Below are 18,927 nucleotides of genomic sequence, written 5' to 3'. Positions count from 1 at the left end.
GTCCAAAACAAGAACAAAATCTTAGAAGTGGTTAGAGAAAAGCAACGAATTACATATAAAGGAAAACCCATTAGAATTACAGCTGACTTCTCCACATAAACCTTAAAGGCTAGGAGAGCTTGGAATAAAGCGTTTCACAATTTCCAAGCCAGACTGACATATCCTACAAAACTATCTTTTACAATTGATGGAGAAATAAGATACTTTCATAATAAAGAACAACTAAAGAAGTTTAACACCACCAATCAGCCCTCAAAAATTCTCAAGGACACCCTAGAAAGAGACAATGACAAAAAAAAGTGACAATGAAGCTAACAATGACAAAAACTCTAACAGAATGCATACACTAGGTAGAATAAGCAGGTAAGTAGAAGAGAAAGCTAAGCAATCAGGAAGAGTAAAATAAGACAATGACAAAAATAAGTCAATACCTAGCAGTAATAACTCTCAATGTGAATGGTCTCAGTTCTCCAATCAAAAGGCACAGACTAGTAGAATAGGTTAAAAAAAATCCAATGATATCCTGTATACAAGAAGCATATTTAACCCAAAAAGAAATTCATAGACTAGAATCAAAGAATAGAAAACAAAATTTCAGGTAACAGTAACCCAGAAAATGAGCAAGAATAGCTATTCGATTTGCAGACAAAATGGATTTCAAGCCAAGACTGATCAGGAGAGACAAAGAAGGTCACTACATACTTCTTAAGGGAATAATTCAAGAGGAAGAGATAACAATCACAAAATGTATATGCACCAAATACTGGCACACTCAACTATATAAAACAAACAATAATGGATATGAAAAATCAGATAAACACAAATACAATTGTAGTGGAGACCTCAATACACTGTCACAAATAGACAGATCAACTAGACAAAATATTAACAAAGAAATATGAGAGTTGAACCAAACCTTTGAACAAATGCACTTAGTAGATAACTACACTGTGTTCCACCCCTAGAACAACAGAATACACATTCTTCTCAGCAGCACATGGACTCTTTCCAAAAATGGACTGCACAGTAGTTCATAAATCATGCTTATATAAATGAAAAAGAATCAAAATTATATGATGCATGCTGGCTGTGGTGGCACATGCCTATAATCCCAGCACTTGGGAGGCTGAAGCAGGAGGATTGCTGGGAGTTCAAGGCCAGCCTGGGCTATATAGTGAGTTCAAGGCCACCCTGAATTTCATAGCTAGATCCTGTCTCAAAAAATCAAAAAAGAATTTGGTTGCGAAATTATACTGTGCAAATTATCAGCTCATAGCACAATTAAATTAGAAATCAATGCGAAAAGACACCACACTATGTAAACTATGTAAACACATGGAAATTAAACATATAATTAATGAATAAATCATGGAAGAAATTAGACAGTTCCTAGAATCAAACAATAATGCCAGTAGAACATATCAGAACCTATGAGACACAATGAAAGCAGTCCTAACTAGGAAGTTCATAGCTGTCAATGGCCACATCAGAAAAACAAGGCAAGCCCAAATAACCTAATGATGCAGATCCTACAAAATGAAGGTCCTACAAAAACAAGAACAATCCAAATCCAAAGTCAGTACAAGAAAAGAAACTACAAAGATCAGAGTAAAAATAGATACTAAGAAAACAATGCAAAAAACATCAATGAATCAAAGACCTAGTTCTTCAGAAGAATAAACAAAGTAGACAAACACCCAAAATTACCAAAAACAATACGACAATCAATGCAATTAGAAATGAAAAAGGTGAAACCACAACAGACACTGCCAAAATCAAGAAGCTTATTAATAACTACTGCAAAAACCTCAATATATTGGAGAACTCAGAAGAAATAGACAGATTCCTTGATATATATATATATATATATATATGAAATTGAACCAAGAAGATATAAAATACTCTGAATAGTCCAGTAAGAGACAATGAAATTGAAGCAGTAATTAAAAAACTACCAACTAAGAAACGTCTAGGACACAATAGATTCACGGCTGAATGCTACAAAAACTTCGGGGAATATCTATGCCAATACTCCTCAACTTTAATGAAAGGGAAGGAGTATTCCCAAAGTCATTGTTAGAGTCTAGCATTACCCTGATTCTAAAACCAAACAAGGACCCGACTGAAAAAGAGAATTACAGGCCAATCTCTTTAATGAAGACAGACACACAGAAAACCTAAACAAGATATTAGTAAACAGAATGTACCAAATCATGTAAAAGATTGTAAAACTTGACCAAGTAGGCTTCATCCCAGGGATACAAGGATAGGTCAACATACACAAATCAATGAATGTAATCCATCACATCAGCAGAAGCAAGGACAAAAATCACATGATCATCTCAATAGACAGAGAAAAAGCCTTTGACAAAATCCAACATCTATTTATGATAAAAATCCTTGAAGAAAATAGGTATAGAGGTATTTTATCTCAGTTTGATAAAAGCCATTTATAACAGACCTACTGCCAACATTGTATTAAATGAGGAAATTACTGAAAGCATTCCCTCTCAAATCAGAAACAAAACAAAGATATCCAGTATCACCACTCCTATTCAATAGATGCTTGAAATATTAGCAAGGCAATCAGGCAAGAGAAAAAAATAAAAGGGATATTTATAGGAAAGGAAGAAGTCAAATTATTATTATTTACAGGTGACATAATCCTCTACATAGATCGAAAAAACTTTCAGCAAAGACTCATACAATTAGTAACCAAATTTGGTAGTGTAGCAGGGTATAAAGTCAACAAACAAAAGTCAATAGCATTCTTGTACACCAATGATGAACTCACAGAGATAGAAATTAGGAAAACAATACCATTTACAATAGCATCAAGAAAAATTAAATACATAAGAATTAAACTAACCAGGGCCAGGGATTTAGCTCAGTGGTTCCACCTCCTGCCTTGCAAGCAGAAGGACCAGAGTTTGATCCCCAGTACCAAAAAAAAAAAAGAAAGAAATAATTAAACTAACCAAGGTAGTAAAAGACCTCTATAAAGAAAACTACAGTACTGTGGGAAGAAAAAATTAAAGAGACATCAGAAAATGGAAAGACATCCTCTATTCCTGGATAGGCAGAATGAGACATATTGTCAAAATGGCCATACTTCCAAAACTAACATACAGATTTAATGCAATCCCAATAAAAATGACAATAGCATTCCTCACAAAACTAGAGTAAACAATCCTAAAATTCACGTGGAACCAGAAGAGACCCAGAATAGCAAAAGCAATCCTGGGCAACAAGAACAAAGCAGGAGGCATCACAATCCTGAACTTGAAGTTTTTTTGTTTTGTTTTTGGTACCGGGGATCGAACTCTGGTCCTTGCGCTTGCGCAGCAGGCAGCGAGACCACTGAGCTAAATCCCCGGCCTGAACTTGAAGTTACACTACCAAATTATAGAGATTTAAAAGGCACAGTACTGGTTAAAGAAAAAAAACAACAACAACAGATATGTGGATCAATGGAACAGAACAGAGGACACACAAACAACCGCAGGCACATTAAGGCACTTGATCTTCAAGAAAAAGGTCAAATATATATGCTCGGAGGATATATATATATATAGCCTCTGTGATAAATGGTGCTGGGAAAACTGACTATCCACATGCAGAAGATTGAATCTAGGCCCATGTACTAAATCTCACCATGTACTAAAACTAAAGTTAAAAGGGAGCATAGATATAAATGTTAAAACAGAAGTACTTAATGTCCTGGAAGATAAAATAGGTAAAAATCTTGAAGCAATAGGTGTAGGCAAGGACTTTTGTAACAGAACCCCAATGGCACAAGAACTAGTACCAAGAATCTACAAATGGGACCGTATTAAATTAAAAAGCTTTTGCACAGCAGATGAAACAATCAAAAGAGCAAAGAGACAACTTACAAAATGGAAATATAGAATATATATAAAGAACTCAAAAAAATTAAATCCTCCAAAATAAAAGACCCAATAAAAAAATGTGCAACTAAAATGACAGATACTTCTCAGAAAAAGTATAAATGGCCAATAAATACATGAAAAAATGTGCAACATCTGTCCACTAGATAAATACAAACTAAAAGAACACTGGGATTCCATGAAAACTGTCTAAAAACATTAATTAACATCCAGAATTTATTAATTATATTTAAAAGGAACCAAATTCTAGCCTGTCTATAGGAAACCCATTTTAAATATAATGTACATAGGTTAAATGTAAAAGGAAAAAAAAAAGATACAGCTCACAAGCACTAACCCAAAGAAAAGAAAAAGTAGCTATAGTGATATTTGAGAAAGCAGACTTCAGGAATATGGCCTGGGATAAAAAAGGGTGTTAAAAAGATGAGAGTAGTGCACTTAACAACAGAGCTTCAAAATTCTTGAAGCCAAACCAATACATACAAAAGAAGTAATTAGTCAATTACACAGTTATACTTGGTGGTTTCAACACTCCTCTCTCCGTGACCAATAAAATAAGCAGACAGAAAATCAGTAGGGATATAGAAGATTTGAACAACACTGTCAATCAAATTTACCTGTCCTATATTATCAAAACTCTCTCATCATCAAAGCTAGAATAAACATTCTTTGCAAGTACACATAGGTCATTTTGTCAAAATAGACCATGTCTGAGCCACAAAACAAAGCTCAAAAAATTTTAAATAATTGAAGTCATATAAAGTATGTTCTTGGACCACAATGAAACTAACCTATGAATCAGTAACAGAATAATATCTGAGAAATCTCCAAATATTTATAAATAAGACAACATACTTCTCAAGAAACAATGAGTAAACGCAGAGGAAAATTGTTTTTAATGAATGAAAATGAAAATGCAACATACCAAAATTTATGGGATGCAGCTCAAGTAGAATTAGAGGGGAATTCATAGCATTAATTGTTTATAATAAAAAAACTCACATCAATGATCAATGTTTGCACCTTGAAAAACTAAAAAAAAGAGAGCAAGCTAACCCAGTGCAACCAGAAGATACTAAATAATAAAAGATATAAACAAATAACAATAAAACAACAGATAGAATCAATGATTATTTCTTGTTATTTGAAAAGGTTGATAAAATTGTTAATCTCCAGACAGACTAATAAAGGTAAAAGGAAAATGGTAAGAAATACCAACATCAGGACATCATTACAGACACTACAGGCACTAAGTGTATAAGGAAACATTTGTGACTTTTTTTCTGTTTTAAGAAATCAGTAATAGAAAGGAATTATTTTAAACTAATAACAAAGAATTTATAAGAAACATCATATTTAATGGCAAAATGTTGAGGAGATTTAATGTAAGATCAGGAATAAAACTAAGGATGTCTGCTCTTATCACTTATATCTGACATTGTACAGGAACACCCAGAAAGCCTCACAAGGCAAGAAAAATACGTAAAAAGGTTAAAATAAAGGAATATAATCTCTCATTACTTGTGAGTCAACTGATTCTGTCCGAAGAAAAGCAAAATGATAAATTATAAGAATTAATGAAAAGCTAGGCATGGTGGTGAACCTGTAATCCCGGCACTCTGGGAGGCTGAGGCAGAAGAATCAAACATATTGTAGTCCAATCTGGGCTAGCAAGACCCTTCACAAAAATTTTTAAAAGAAAAATTTAAAAACAGGTGTGAGATGTAGCTCAATGTAAAGGCCCTGGCTTCAATCACCAGTACCACCCCTCCACCAAAAAAAAAAAAAAAAATAGTGAAAAGATATAGAAAAGTTACTGAATAAAAAAAAAAAGAAAGAAAGGTTTCTGAATAGAGTCAATATACAGGAATTTTGGATTCCTAAATATCATGAACACATAAAATATTCATTGTTAAAATCTAATTTATGATACTGTATATGCTGAAAATACATCAGAATAAACTTGATGAAAGTTGTGCATTGTTTCTATGGGAAAAACAATAAAATCTTACTGAAATACCTGACTGAAAGGAGGGGTATTCTATATTTTCAGATTGGAAGAGTAAATACTATAAAAATATCAGGACTCTCCAAATTGACTAATGGAAAAGGATTGAGACTTCCCAAACATTCTCACTTAGACAATTTATAACAGAGAAGTGATCCAAGAAGCAGTTAGAAGAGGATCTCCTTTTTATACCAAAGCCAAGGACAATTGGTTATCAGGTTGGAGAAGAAAATGAAATGAATTCCTGTTTTTCATCATGGAACTTAACTCCTAGTGGATCTAAAAACTAAACTTGAAGAACAGGTTATGGAAGAATATTTTTATGGCCTTAGAGCAGAAAAAGATTTCATAAACAAGACATTTTTAATACCCCAGTCACTAAAGAAAATGATTTTTAAATTCTAGCACATTAAATTTAAGTACTCTGCAGGGCCGGGGATTTAGCTCAGTGGTTTCACTGCCTGCTGCACAAGCGCAAGGACCCGAGTTCAAATCCCCGGTACCAAAAAAAAAAAAGAAGACTCATTTCAATTCCCAATGAGAAATGTAATTGTGTTGTATACCTACAATGTACCAATAAAAGAATTTAATAAAGTGCAATAAATAAATAAATAAATAAATAAATAAATAAATTTAAGTACTCTGATATTTACCTTACAAGGCATCCAAAATAATATGAACTTATGGGTGAAGAAGGGATAGATATGTGACAAATAAGTATAGTCAAATGTTAACAGTGGAACCCAGATACAGAGTATCTGGGTATTCACTGCAACATTCTTAAGGTTTTTCTGTATGTTTGAAACTTTTCATATTAAAATGTGAAACAGAAGGTTAAGTATCACATGGTTTCTCTTATATGAAAGAAACAAAATAGGGCCGGGGACTTAGCTCAGTGGTTCCACCACCTGCCTTGCAAGCACAGGGTCCTGAGTTCGATCCCCAGTACCAAAAAAAAAAAAAGTAGAAATAACTTAGGAAGTAAAATAAAGAAGAGATAGTAGGAAACAGGGAGGTGAACTTTTTGGAGATGGGGAAGGGGACCAGGGTACAGGGAGAGGGGATGGTACGGGGTCGGGGGGACCAAAAATGATTAAGACACAATATTTATATGTAGAAATTCCCTAAAATGAATATAATTATAATATATCACAAACATTTACCAATAAAAATAAGAAACAAAATCAAATGTTCTCAAAAATAAAAGTCTTTTTCATTAATAGGCACAAGAAAGGGACTAAAGGTCAGATGCAAATCAGAAGGTAATTATATCACATAAAATTATCACAGAATTAAAATCTAGAATCCAGGCCTGGTACCACATGCCTATAATCCCAGCATTTTGGGAGGCTAAGGCAAGAAGATCCCAAATTTAAGTCCTACCTGGGCAACTTAGGCCCTGTAGCTCAGTGGTAGAATACCCTTGGGTTCAATCCCCAGTGCCCAAAAATGTAAAGTACAGGGAGAACTCCCACAAATAAACATGTACACGGCGGGCGGGGGGGGGGGGGATGAAAGAGATACTAAAAGGGCATTTCATTGAAAAGAAAACCCCAAAGGCCAGCACAACGAAAAAATGCTCAATCTCATTACTAATCAAGAAATTGCACATTAAAAGCCATAAGGCACATTTCATAACCATCAAATGGGAAAGAGTTTGCAGTCTAATAACAAATGTTGATGAGAATACAGACCAATTGCAACAGTGAAACAATTCACTGTTCAGCGGTGAATTAGGACAACCGCTTGGAAGAAAAGCTGGCACAATCTGATAATGTTAGACCTGGACTCTGAGTCAACAATTCCACTCCTGGATATAGACACAGCTTTCCAGCCATTTCATTTTATTCCATGGTCCACCCAGAAAATAATGCTTGTATGGCTCACAGGAGTAAAATGACCTGGCTGCTCAGGGCCAGAAAAAAACCAGGGGATGCCAGAGGGCAACAAATCCAGCAGAGTCTACATCACTGCCCCAAGGCTAAGAGTTTCAAAAGTTGGAAAGCTCTGCCCTGGAGAACTGTTGCATCTAGGTTCCAGAAAACATGGGCCACAATGTTGGTAGCGGAACTGCATGTAATATGTCTAAACTGGAAAGGTTCCAAACCTTCATCAACAGTAGAATGAACAAATACATTGAGACGAGTCTGTCCCTATTATACACAGATCTAGATTCCATCATTTCTATCTTGCCTATTTGCTAAAATTTATTTGTAACTCGATATCAATACAGGTGTGTTTTCAGGGACATTAAGAACTAAATGGAGACTGGAGAGAAAATGACAGTCACTCAAAGGCCAGGTGTATTTCCAGCTGAGCTCAAAAAGGGGGAAGCTCTTTCTCTTTAAGCTGTAAGCAAGTATTCTTTTCTCAGTCTATTCTGTGCCACATATTTTGCATTTTTGTGTTTTGTGCTAGCAATTTTGCAATAAACATGGCCACAAGCAAAGTGTTGAAGAGCTATCTAGTTGCCCCATTCACATAATGGCTCCCCTGTGCCCTATGGAGAAAACAGATTTGTAAGTGAAGCTCTGTTCAGACATCAGTTCGAGTGCTGTGGCCCATAAGGCCCATGGAAATGAATCAGTGGTATACAATAAACAAGGCATCTTTAAGCAAACAGGCATATGAAACAAGGTTATGCCTCCCTATATTACCACGTGTGATGGGGTCCTGGATGGGTTTCTAGGTTCTTGTGCATGATGAACAAAGGATTGGATGAGACATGTGACAGTAAAGAAAAAACAGCAAAATTCAGTGAAGTTTAATTAGGTGATGGTACACTCAGAGTAAAGCAGTCTCTGGCCAGTGGAAAGGAAACCAGCAAGAGTGCTGAATGTGATGGGGTTGAAGAATTTAAAATATTGCACCACTGAGTCTTCCAGAGTGTGATTAGTGGCAGATGAGGTGAACCTTCTGGGCCACCATACCACTGCCCCCAGCACTGAGGAGGTGAGCCACACGGGCACCAGCAGCACACATCCCCTCCCCTGTTGAAATGAGAAGACACTTAAACAAGTCTCAAAACCAGACTCCCAGATCACCTAAAGCAACCCCAAAGGGAAATGAGATGGAACAATCTAATACTCAACCACCTGGACTCCCTGAACTGGCAACAAAAGAGGATCTGGAAAAAAATGAAATCAGAAATAATTTCTCAGATAACAGCAGAGACTGTGCCCATAGTACAAGACATGATTAATAAATCTAGAGAGGACACAGATAAAAAAATAGAGGAGCTGAGGAACATGATGGAATCCCAACACAGGAAACAAATGGAATCCATAAAACAGATACAAACAGATTTCCAGGAGATTAAAAACTCCATTGAAAGTCTACACAGCAGAATGAGCCAATGTGAGGTCAGAATTTCAGATATAGAAGATAAGATTGCAATTAGTGACCAGGAAAAGAAAAATTTCTTTAAAATAGTAAGGGACCACAAGAAATTAATCCAGAGTGTGATTAGTAACACAAGTGACAGGGTGCTGAGTCATGTCAGCTCAATCTATTGTGCATGTCCTTTCCCATAATTCACTCTGTTATAATTGGATGTATGATATGCAGTCCATATCACAAACTTTTAATAAGCTCTAAGTGAAGAAAGGTTATTATAGATCATGTGGAGAATCTGGCACACATGTGTCCTAGTTTGGGACTTTGGAATTTTCCAGGGGTCTTTTTTTTTAATCCCTGTCTCCATGTAGTAGGCCTGAGGACAAAGGTCAGAGGGTTAGCCCTGGGGCATTGCTCAGGTTCAGGTGAGCAGAGGTCCCATAGCCCAAATTATACTATCTATATTAAATGCATTGATGAAAATGTCACCAGAGGCTCAAAGGAACATGACCCTGTATTTCACCAAGGAGAAATGTTTTGAAACTGGACAATGCACTCCTTTGCACTGACCTCATAAAACATAAGGACTATGATAATGAGAATAAACTGGGTCTTTCTTCAGTGGAATCTAATGCATCGATGACAACAAACACTTGTTTACCACGGACAACAAAATCCAGGAACTTCACTTACATAATACTGTGTGGTCAAAAAGTACCATGCTGGCAGGAATATGCTCCTGGAGCCTATTGCTAGGCATCTGAATGAATGTAGAAATTAACTGGAAAGAAAGGAAGGGAATGAGTAAGACACGTTCAGCATAGGGTCACATCCTAGGTGAAGGGAGGGGATCAGAAGGGCGACCACAGGAAGCCTGACAGGTAACACTACTACAGGAAAAACAAACAAACAAACAACCAGATCCTTGAAAGCTGGCTGAGGGAACCAATGTCTCCTAGACCTGTAACTCCAGCTCAGACTCCTCTCTGGAGCCATAGAAGCAAATTTCCAAGTGAATTCTGCATATCATCTAATGTGGGGAGATTTTGGCCAAAGCAGTGATCAAAGTGAATTTGGTGAGGAAGGGACCTTGGGCTAGGCATGGCAATGCACGCCTATAATCTGGAGGTGCACTCTTATAATCCCAGCACTTGGGAGTCTGAGGCAGAAGGATCCTTGTGAGTTTGAGTCCAGCCTGGGCTGCATAGTGAGTTCAAGGCCAGCCTAAACTACATAGCGAGATCCTGTCTCAAAAGCAAAATCAAAAAAGAGAAGAGATCTTGGAACAACAGTCCCCAGGTTTCCAGAATGCATGGTTAAAAGTTTAGAGCAGATCTGCAGGACAACAGTCAGCAGAATTAAAAGCAAATTATTCATTATTCTCAGAGATGTTTGCTTTGGCCATTGTGTTCCTCCTGCCCTATTGGGGCAGCTTGTTTAAACTAGGTCGACATGTGTCACATAACAAACCATCCCATTTCTTTCCTTGTCCTCTGACCAAAACTTCTATACAAGTGTTGCAAATGTTTTTCTTCTACATCCTTGTTCTCATGTCCTTGAGTTACAAATAAATAACCATAGAGGTCTCAGCTTGCAGCTGTTTCCTCGAAGCATTCTCATACAAAGAAGCAGTCTCTCTGGGTCTCTCAGTGATTGAAGTAAGTCTCTTCTCTGAATAATCTTCACATCCTTTCTGCCACCATGGTTGAGTACTTCAAACTCCACCCTCTGTTTCCTGCCTGAACCTGCTCCAGTTATTCAGGCAAAACAGGAACACTGGTTTCTTGACCACTGCCTCCCCAAAGTGGCCACGGAAACTTGTCCCACAGATCTTCAGTTGCAGGGAGCAAAGTGGACTGACACATCCCAGCTGCCACTTCTGTGGACCCACTTCTGAGTTTTCCCCAAGCTCAGCCTTCCTCAGGGCAGCTCCCAGTCAGTGCTGGGGATGCCTTGCCTGGGGACAAGGCTTCTTTTGACTGGCATCTGTAGGCTGTGGCATTCACAACAGCCCCACCAACTGAAACTGGTGCAACTAAACTTTGTCTGCCATCCCTATCCTACCCTCCCTTTACTTTCAGGGTCTCTGACAGGTACGGGGCCTGTGTAGCACTCTGACAACTCTCTCTGCCTTCCCCTGCCTCTGTCCCTTCCTCTTTCTTGACACACCACCATCTTTCATGTCCAATCACCTGTTGGCCTCTAAACTTTTGGAGGACCTGAAATACCAAGAGTGGTCCAGAGAATGGTCTGAGAAAAGGAAGTAACCTGCCTTTCAGGACTGGCTCACTCACCAACAGAATGACAAAGAGGATGCCATCCTGAGCTCTGCATGGGGCATAGATAATCTCTAGCATGAGGTGACCTCCCAATTGTTCCAGGTTTCACCCTTATTTACGTAGGAAGCATCCCAGGGGAGGGTCTCAATCTTATGGGTGAGATGATTCAGCCCACTGCAGGGTGCAAGGTGGAGCCTTGTTTGGAACAACCTCAAAGGCTGAAATGGGGATGGGGAGAAATGGGGATGGATGGATGGATGTACTGAAGACACTGGTTTCCCAGACTCCAGATACCCTGAAGCCTTGGAGCTCACAGGGCACACTTGCTTCCCTAGCAGGAGCCAGCAGGACCCCTGGGCTAATAGACGCTAGTGTCCACTTCCCATAAAGCCTCAGGTTCCTCCCTTGGGCCCACCCCTTCTCCTCCCCAAGATCTCACTGGGTAATGTAGAGACTCCTGAGCAAATAAAGGGAGTATACCCCAAGGAAGTTGCAAGGAAGACCCATCCTGTACTGGCAAGAGCCACGGAATAGCCCTGGGATTGGATGTTGAGAGTACTGGATCAAGGGGGCTAGAATACAAGACAGCACAAGTGAGTTTTACGGAGTGTGAGTGTGTGTGTGGCAGGGGTACATCCTCACATCATGGCAATGAACATGGCAAGGACTCGGGGAGATGGAAGAAATTTGTTGGCAAGAGTGACTCTTACAGGCTTTGAGGAAGAGATGGCCCACATGGAGCCAAGTAGAACTGCCTTGGTCCTTCCTCCCATCCCCAAGTGGATCATTGCCAGTGATACACTTGGCAATCAGAGTGGTTAACTCCCACCTTGGATCATTGGTCTGTACAGTAGGAGCTATTGTGGTGGTGAAGACTATGTGGAACTCCTGAAACTGGATCCCAGCCTACCTCAAGAAATTAATGGGTGAGATGATTCAGCCCACTGCAGGGTGCAAGTTGGAGCCCTGTTTGGAACAACCTCAAAGGCTGAAATGGGGATGGGGAGAAATGGGGATGGATGGATGGAAACCAACAAAACCAACATTGGATACAGAAGATTCCTGGGGTAGGCAGAGATTTGTGCCTCCATTTCAGACCTATAGGATGCAGGGGGAAAGGTGATAGGAGAGTTGCAGGCATAAAGAGACTGAAGCTTGTGAAAGTTTTAGGAATCTCCATATGAGATAGAGAAGGAGGAAGGCAGTGGAAGTGAGGAGAGGGACATGGCCTGCTTCAACTGGACAGATCAGTAATGCTTCTTAAAACAGGTGATGGGGACAGGAGATTTCACTATGCCTTTTAGGATCCCCATTGGCATATCTGAAATAGTACAGCATGTCAGCAAATCACTTTGAGGAGTGGGAGAAAATGGTTTCTAGACACAAGCAGTGATTGTGGAGGGCCTGCTGGATGTGAATGATCACAAATGTGTAGTGCACCAAACCTACCCTGCTCTGTAAACTTCCCCAGCAGGTCAGCCATCTCAGGTGCAGATCTAGAGAAACTGGAGTTTTGACATCCCCTGGCAAGAGCCATTCACACACTTCAGGCCTCTGCTGGACATCAGCCAGAAGAGGATTCAGGACTGAGAGGCAAGGAAAGACAGATGAGTATGAATGAGGAAGTGAGGAAGGCAGGTGTGAAATGAAAGGAGTGTTGCTGAAGTAGGACTAAGTGATAAGCAAGGAAAATTCTAGTATTCCAGTGCCTAATACAAACTAAGGGACACTCCCCAGATATTGGGACTGCTTAATACAGGGGAGCTGAAAACCGATAGTCTCAAAGAAAATATGGCAGAAAATGGGCACCCCACCACCACTGTGAGGCCTTGTTTGCATGTCCATTCTGGCCCTTTACAACATACTTTCATATACACCCATACGTAAGCTCAATCCATAGGACTGGTTTGAGTTTTTAAATTTACAAATGTGCACCCAAATCCATGCACTCTTCTACAACTTCATGTAGGCAGTCATGAGAATGCTTTTCAAATCTCTTAACAGAGCCTCCTGGGTCCCTCTGGACAGTCTCCTTTTAATCTACAGGATTCATGGGGCACTTTGCATTGCTTTACTGAAGGGATTGTGCCCTTCTTTCACCAACCTCCGTGTGCATGTGTCCTCGTACAATACGATTACCACTGTTTTTCCAGAAGATGTACATAGCAGTGACTCCACCTGAGTCTGTTTCCTTGCTGCTAGAAACAGTAGTGATAGTACTTAATTAAACCTGGAACTGTGGAGAGGCTGAGTTAATGGGTATCTCCAGTGCTTGAAGAGTGCCAGGACATAGTGAATGTTGCCTGATTTGCGTTCCATGGAATTCCGCCAAATCACCCCCACCCCAAATGGCAACCCTCCATATGTACACCCCCAGCAGGGGTCAAAAGCACCAGTAAGCTCTCCCACGCCTGGAATAGTTAAGTCCTTTTGTTGTTGCAAACCTGCTATGTGAATATTGATTATTTTAGTTGGCATCTACAGGATCAGTGGCAGTGGGCACCTTTTGGGATGCCTAAGATTATGGGGATTCCCGCTTCTCTGAACTGATTCCCCGTGCACGTAGGATGGGGTGTGGGAAAGGTGGGCAAACTCTGGCCTGCCAATAAATGCCGCGGGCACACAGCCACGCACACACAGCCGGCAAATTGCGAAACATCTGCTATGTGGCCCTTGACAGAAAAAGCAGAGACCACTGATCACTGACTATGGACTTCCTGTCGGGCCGGAGGTCTTGCTGCAGGAAAAGGGTGCACAAATCTTTTCTGCGCTGGGTGGTTCATATCCACCATTACATTCAATCTTCACAAGGTCCTGAGCTTTGTGGTCTTATTTCCCCTGCATTACTGATGGGGAACTGAGGCTCAGAGGCGAGGTGCTCATTAAAAAGCAGGGGCCTGGGCCGGGGATTTAGTTCAGTGGTTTCGCCGCCTGCTGCGCCAGCGCAAGGACCCGAGTTCGATCCCCGGTACCAAAAAAAAAAAAAAAAAACACAAAAAAACCCCAAAAAAACCCAGGCGCCTGCCCCGAGGAATGAGACAGGAAAAGAGGGACCAGCGCCCCGACACCAGGACACCAGCTCAAGGCCACCCAGGGGAACCACACACTACTGCAGGTGGCCCCTATTGGATATGGCCTGGAGGGGCTACCCGGCCAGAAGCCTGAGGGTTGCTGAGGGAGAAACAATGAGAAGGCGGCTCATTGGCATCCCAGTCTCGCGAGGCTGTGCGGGGTTTGAGGCGCTCTCCTCGGTCACACATGATGACCTCACGCCTAGAAGCCTACCTGTATCCTTTGTGATACGGCGGCCATTACCCTTCAAACTGGCCTCCTAGTGTGGCAGCATGAGCTCTCCGAGAGATATTTCCTCCCAGGGAACCGATTTTGGCCTGGAGGCTGGAGAGCACACCGAGTTCCGCCCCGCCAACCCCGCACCCCGGCGGGCACGGGTCCTGGCCCTTGATTTTGGGCCTCCCGGGAGCGGCGAAGGTGAGGGTGTAGTCTTAGACCACGAGGGTGGTCACAACCTCGACCTCCCAGACCACAGCCTCTCTGAGCTCACCTCAGAGTCCAAGGAGGAACTGATAGTGGCGAAAAGGGGAGTTCTTTGGGGCTTCGAAGGCCGGCCTCGTTCCCCAGCAGATGAGGAAGAGGGCGCTACCCTGGACCTCATGCCCCACCTCAACATTGAATGTGCGTCCATAGTGCAGCAGAGGTCCAACATGGAGGCCCAGGGCACCCGCAGGTACTCATCCCAGTCCCCATCCCCATCCCCAGAAAGCTGTGCTGCCAAGCTGTCCACCAGGTGGGCGGATGCAGAATTGGGTCCCAGCAGGAGAAGTGCACGGGCCCCGAGCCATGTGGGAGGGCAGCGGGACTCTGCAGCTTCTGTCCACCCCTGTGGGCCCAAGGGAGGCCAGGCCTGGGGGAAGAGCAGCACCCAAAGCAGGGTGAAGGTCAGCAGGGATGCCCAGCGGCCCTCTTCTGACTCCGACCCCGACTCCAAGTCTTCAGATGAGTTCTGTGAGATACGGCCCATGAGAGTGAGCATTTGCCACAAGGGAGGAGGCCTGGCCAGGTCCAACTGCCCCAAGGAACCAAGAGACGTGACCAGACACTCAAATATCCGTGCCCAGGCGAGTGTCCCTCACTTCCGGGGCTCTCTAATGATCTCTGCTTCCAGGAGACTCACCTCAACCGTGGGAAGGCAAGCCTCAGCAAAGTTGGAGGACTCTTTCTCTAAGAAAATGCAAAATGTGGTCTGGGCCAAGGGAGAGGGCAGACCCAGCTATCCAGGAGCAGGTGCTATTACAGGGGCCCTGCCCAGGGCCACAACTAGGAAGGAATCCCAAGAGAAGAAATCCCCAGGTGGTGGCTCAAGTTATCCTTGGGAGAGCCTTCCCTTCATGGGGGAAGAGAGTCAAAGCCACTCCCCTGGAACTTGTCACCTTCCCGACAATCTTGGGCATTCAGCTGCTTGGGAAGTCCAAGGGGTGTTCCTTGCTGCCCTCAGGATCCAAGCCATCCAACCAGGGGGCCACTGGGAAGAAATCCTCGGCCAGGAGAGCAAGGGAGTCCCAGCCTGTGGCTGGAGAAGATAAAGATGCAAATAGTGATCCAGTCCTGCAGGCCCAAATGAGTACGCCCCCTCTTTCCCCCACCCCCAGCCTACACAGGTTTGCCCCAGCTCCTTCTGCCTCTTGCTCAGGGGTTGTCTTTGGGGTGCTGAATCAGGGGTCGTTGTAGTAGGGTCTGACATGAAGAGAGCACCTGGTGGGTACCTGCACTGTTCAATACTCTGTGTATTTCCTGCCTCCTCCCTTCTCCAGACAGGGGCTGGGATGGGAAGCAGAGCTGCCTGCTGATTGGGATTGGGCGACTGGTTCACAGGTTGAGCCTCTCAGCTTTGGTGTCCTGTCCAGTCTCACTGGCTTTCAGATTCCTCCCTCCCAGCTCTTCCCAAACCCTGCCTTGCAGAGGGCCTGGCTTTCTGGATACCCTCATACTTCCCTGGCTTAGCTCTGCTTCCTGGCCTAGGGCTAAGAGAGGAGCTGAAGAGATGAACCTGTGTATTCCCCTCCTGTTTCCCACCTGACCCCAGCCACTACACGTACTCAGTGAGAAATGTTTGCATTAGCTTCCAACACACAGGCAAGGGCCACGTTGCCTGAACATGCATCGCAGAGAATTCATCAGTGGTAATGCTGACACCAGAGCCCCCCAAGTTCCAGCAGTCTCCCAGCCTTTGACCATGAGCCAGGGAGGCCTCCCACCCAGAGGGCCTGTACTCTCTGGTGAGTCCTGTGGGTTTGATACAAGTAGAGGGGAGGGGGTGCAGGAGGAAAACCTCCACCTCCATTATTTTCGGGGCTCAGCCTCACACCCAGGCTTCCCTACCTACCCATGTGACGTTCCCACGGGACATGAGACATGAGTAGGGCTGCCTCAGGCCACATAGTCCTACATGTGGGGTTTGTGCTTTGGGGTGATTTGTAGCAATGCCCCCAACTCCAAGTGAAGTGCAGAAGTAGACTTTCAGCAGAACAGAGCCTTTTTTGTTGGGTCCTGTCCTGCTGCATTGCCCCTCCCACAACCTAGATGTAGCTGCAGCTCTGGCAGCTGCCAACCCAGAGCCACAGTATTAAGGGGCCACAGAGGCAGCTGGACGACACTGCGGGGAGGGGGAGGGCAGGGAAGGCAGGCCCAGAGACTGGTGGAACTGCAATTTACTGCCAGCAGAGGGGGTTGCTGCCTCACTGTAGGTCCCATGTGACCCTGTCAATCCCAGGCTGGGGAGCTGGATTTTGTGTTCTCTTTCAGGTGACCAGGAACCAACTGTGCATGCTCCAGTTCTGGAAAGGCAGCAGCCACTGCCTGGAGCACAGGGCTGTCCCCAGGTAATGCTTTCTCCAGCTCCTAGAAATGCAGACCCCAGCTAGATGGTGGGCTTTGAGTGTAGGTTGAACTGACTGGGGTGCCCCCTGTACTCTCTGGTAAGTGCGAAGAGTGCACTGCTCCCCTGGCCCATACTGCACCTCTCTAACAGGGCACTTCTTTTCTTTGGATGCAGAGCCAATCTCCCCACAGGGCTGTGGAATATGTGGGGATATAAGGACTGGGGGTGAGTGGGAGGATGAGGAGAGAAGAGGCCAGAATATTACCCACCATTTCTCTTTCCCCCCTATCTGCTGGACTAGTGCCTTGTGCTCCAGAAAGAAATAGATGACCTCAAAAAGCAACTAGGTACTGTATAACAAACCCCAGGCTGGGGCGGGGGCGGGGGACCGAAACAGACCTCAGTGTCTTGGGGCAGGTACCTGGGATGGGGCTGGGCTATAGGTACAGGCTGTGTCACAGGACAGATATTCCTGTGGGAGTGGGGAGCGCACTGAGCGGGCCTTGCATCGACTGCTGGAGTATGCACACAGAACAGTCCACTCCACCCGCGCCACACATGCTCTGCTAACACAAGCAGATCCCAGAGCATTTCCCTTTAAGTGCTGCTTGGTGCGGCTTTCATGGTGTTTGTTATCATACACATGTTTGCCTTCAACAAGTTCTGGGGGGATTTGCCTTGCCCCAACACTTGGGAGCTCCTGGTGCCTGTTGCTGTGTTGTATACATTCCATGCAGGTGATGGGTGGGGAAGTTGGCCCCGGGGTAGTTTGGACAGGGTCTGCAAGGCAGTCAGGGTGCAGGGGCAGCAAGGGAGATGGGGTCCTATATCTGAGTCTGGAGCAGCCGGTTGTGTTTCTGTTTCAGCGGTCCTGCAGTCCCTCACTGATAAGTTCCAGACCCTTTGAAGTGAGTGATATGCCTACCACACCCCTTCCCACTGTCCCAGCTGTTCGGGAGGGCTGCAAGCTGGCCCTGACTCTTCTCTGCTTGACAGATTGAAACCAGCATCTTCACGGGAGACCACCAGCTAATACCTGTGGAGCCCAGGAGCTGGGGTCAAGCTGGCTCCCTCCCCTTCTTCAGCGATGGCCTCCTCTCCTGCTTCTGCACCCTGTTCACCCTTGTTCACAGCAGTGTCAAATTAAAGTACCTCTCATCTTCTGTGGTCTGCCCTCTCTCTTTGGGATGGGACCTGAAAGTGGGGCGGGAGAAGGATGAGAGCTGCCCCGTTCAGAGCAGATAAAGTACAGCACCTGGGTCTGCTGTGGTGGGCCTGCTCCCCAAAAGGGGTCTAGGCCAACCTCTAAGCAGGAGCTCTGGGCTTGGGTTTCCCTTTCCTATGGTGCCCTGCACCTGGGTCCTGTGTGGGCTAGGCCCAGCCACAGAAGCATTTCCTATGTCCCTCCTAACACCCTTCTCTCTGGGTTCTAACAGAACCCATTCTAACACGCACGGGGGTCCCCACCTTTAGGAGGAAGTAGCGAGCCCCTTCCTGGGC

At 43.7% G+C, this 18,927-nt stretch overlaps 2 protein-coding genes across 2 annotated transcripts; both read left to right on the top strand.

Moving 5' to 3' along the window:
• The first annotated feature begins 14,773 nt into the window (after nucleotides 1-14,773).
• On the top strand, nucleotides 14,774-18,590 carry LOC101706650 (uncharacterized). The gene is made up of 6 exons (XM_021250518.1): nucleotides 14,774-15,276; nucleotides 16,683-16,825; nucleotides 17,352-17,428; nucleotides 17,729-17,774; nucleotides 18,294-18,335; nucleotides 18,424-18,590. The coding sequence occupies exons 1-5, from the start codon at nucleotides 14,876-14,878 to the stop codon at nucleotides 18,332-18,334; spliced, it is 708 nt and encodes a 235-aa protein (XP_021106177.1). The 5' UTR covers nucleotides 14,774-14,875; the 3' UTR covers nucleotide 18,335; nucleotides 18,424-18,590.
• Nucleotides 15,345-16,708, top strand: LOC147828291 (uncharacterized protein CXorf49 homolog). The gene is given in 3 exon segments (XM_087210512.1): nucleotides 15,345-15,356; nucleotides 15,404-15,897; nucleotides 15,899-16,708. Coding segments are annotated over 3 exon segments (885 nt in total). The 3' UTR covers nucleotides 16,278-16,708.
• Nucleotides 18,591-18,927: the final 337 nt, after the last annotated feature.

This window comes from Heterocephalus glaber, unplaced genomic scaffold (assembly GCF_053883595.1).
Source record: "Heterocephalus glaber isolate CG9 unplaced genomic scaffold, H.glaber_assembly_v1.0 deba00001145, whole genome shotgun sequence".
Taxonomy (NCBI): domain Eukaryota; kingdom Metazoa; phylum Chordata; class Mammalia; order Rodentia; family Bathyergidae; genus Heterocephalus; species Heterocephalus glaber.
This window is presented reverse-complemented; position numbering and strand designations above follow the sequence as displayed.

Excerpts from the sequence above, each read along its gene's own strand:
- LOC101706650 (XM_021250518.1), top strand. The coding sequence starts at position 14,876 with ATGAGCTCTCCGAGAGATATTTCCTCCCAGGGAACCGATTTTGGCCTG. Across the intron at positions 17,429-17,728 it reads GAGCACAGGGCTGTCCCCAG|TGCCTTGTGCTCCAGAAAGA; the intron begins GTAATGCTTTCT and ends CTGCTGGACTAG. Across the intron at positions 17,775-18,293 it reads TGACCTCAAAAAGCAACTAG|CGGTCCTGCAGTCCCTCACT; the intron begins GTACTGTATAAC and ends TTTCTGTTTCAG.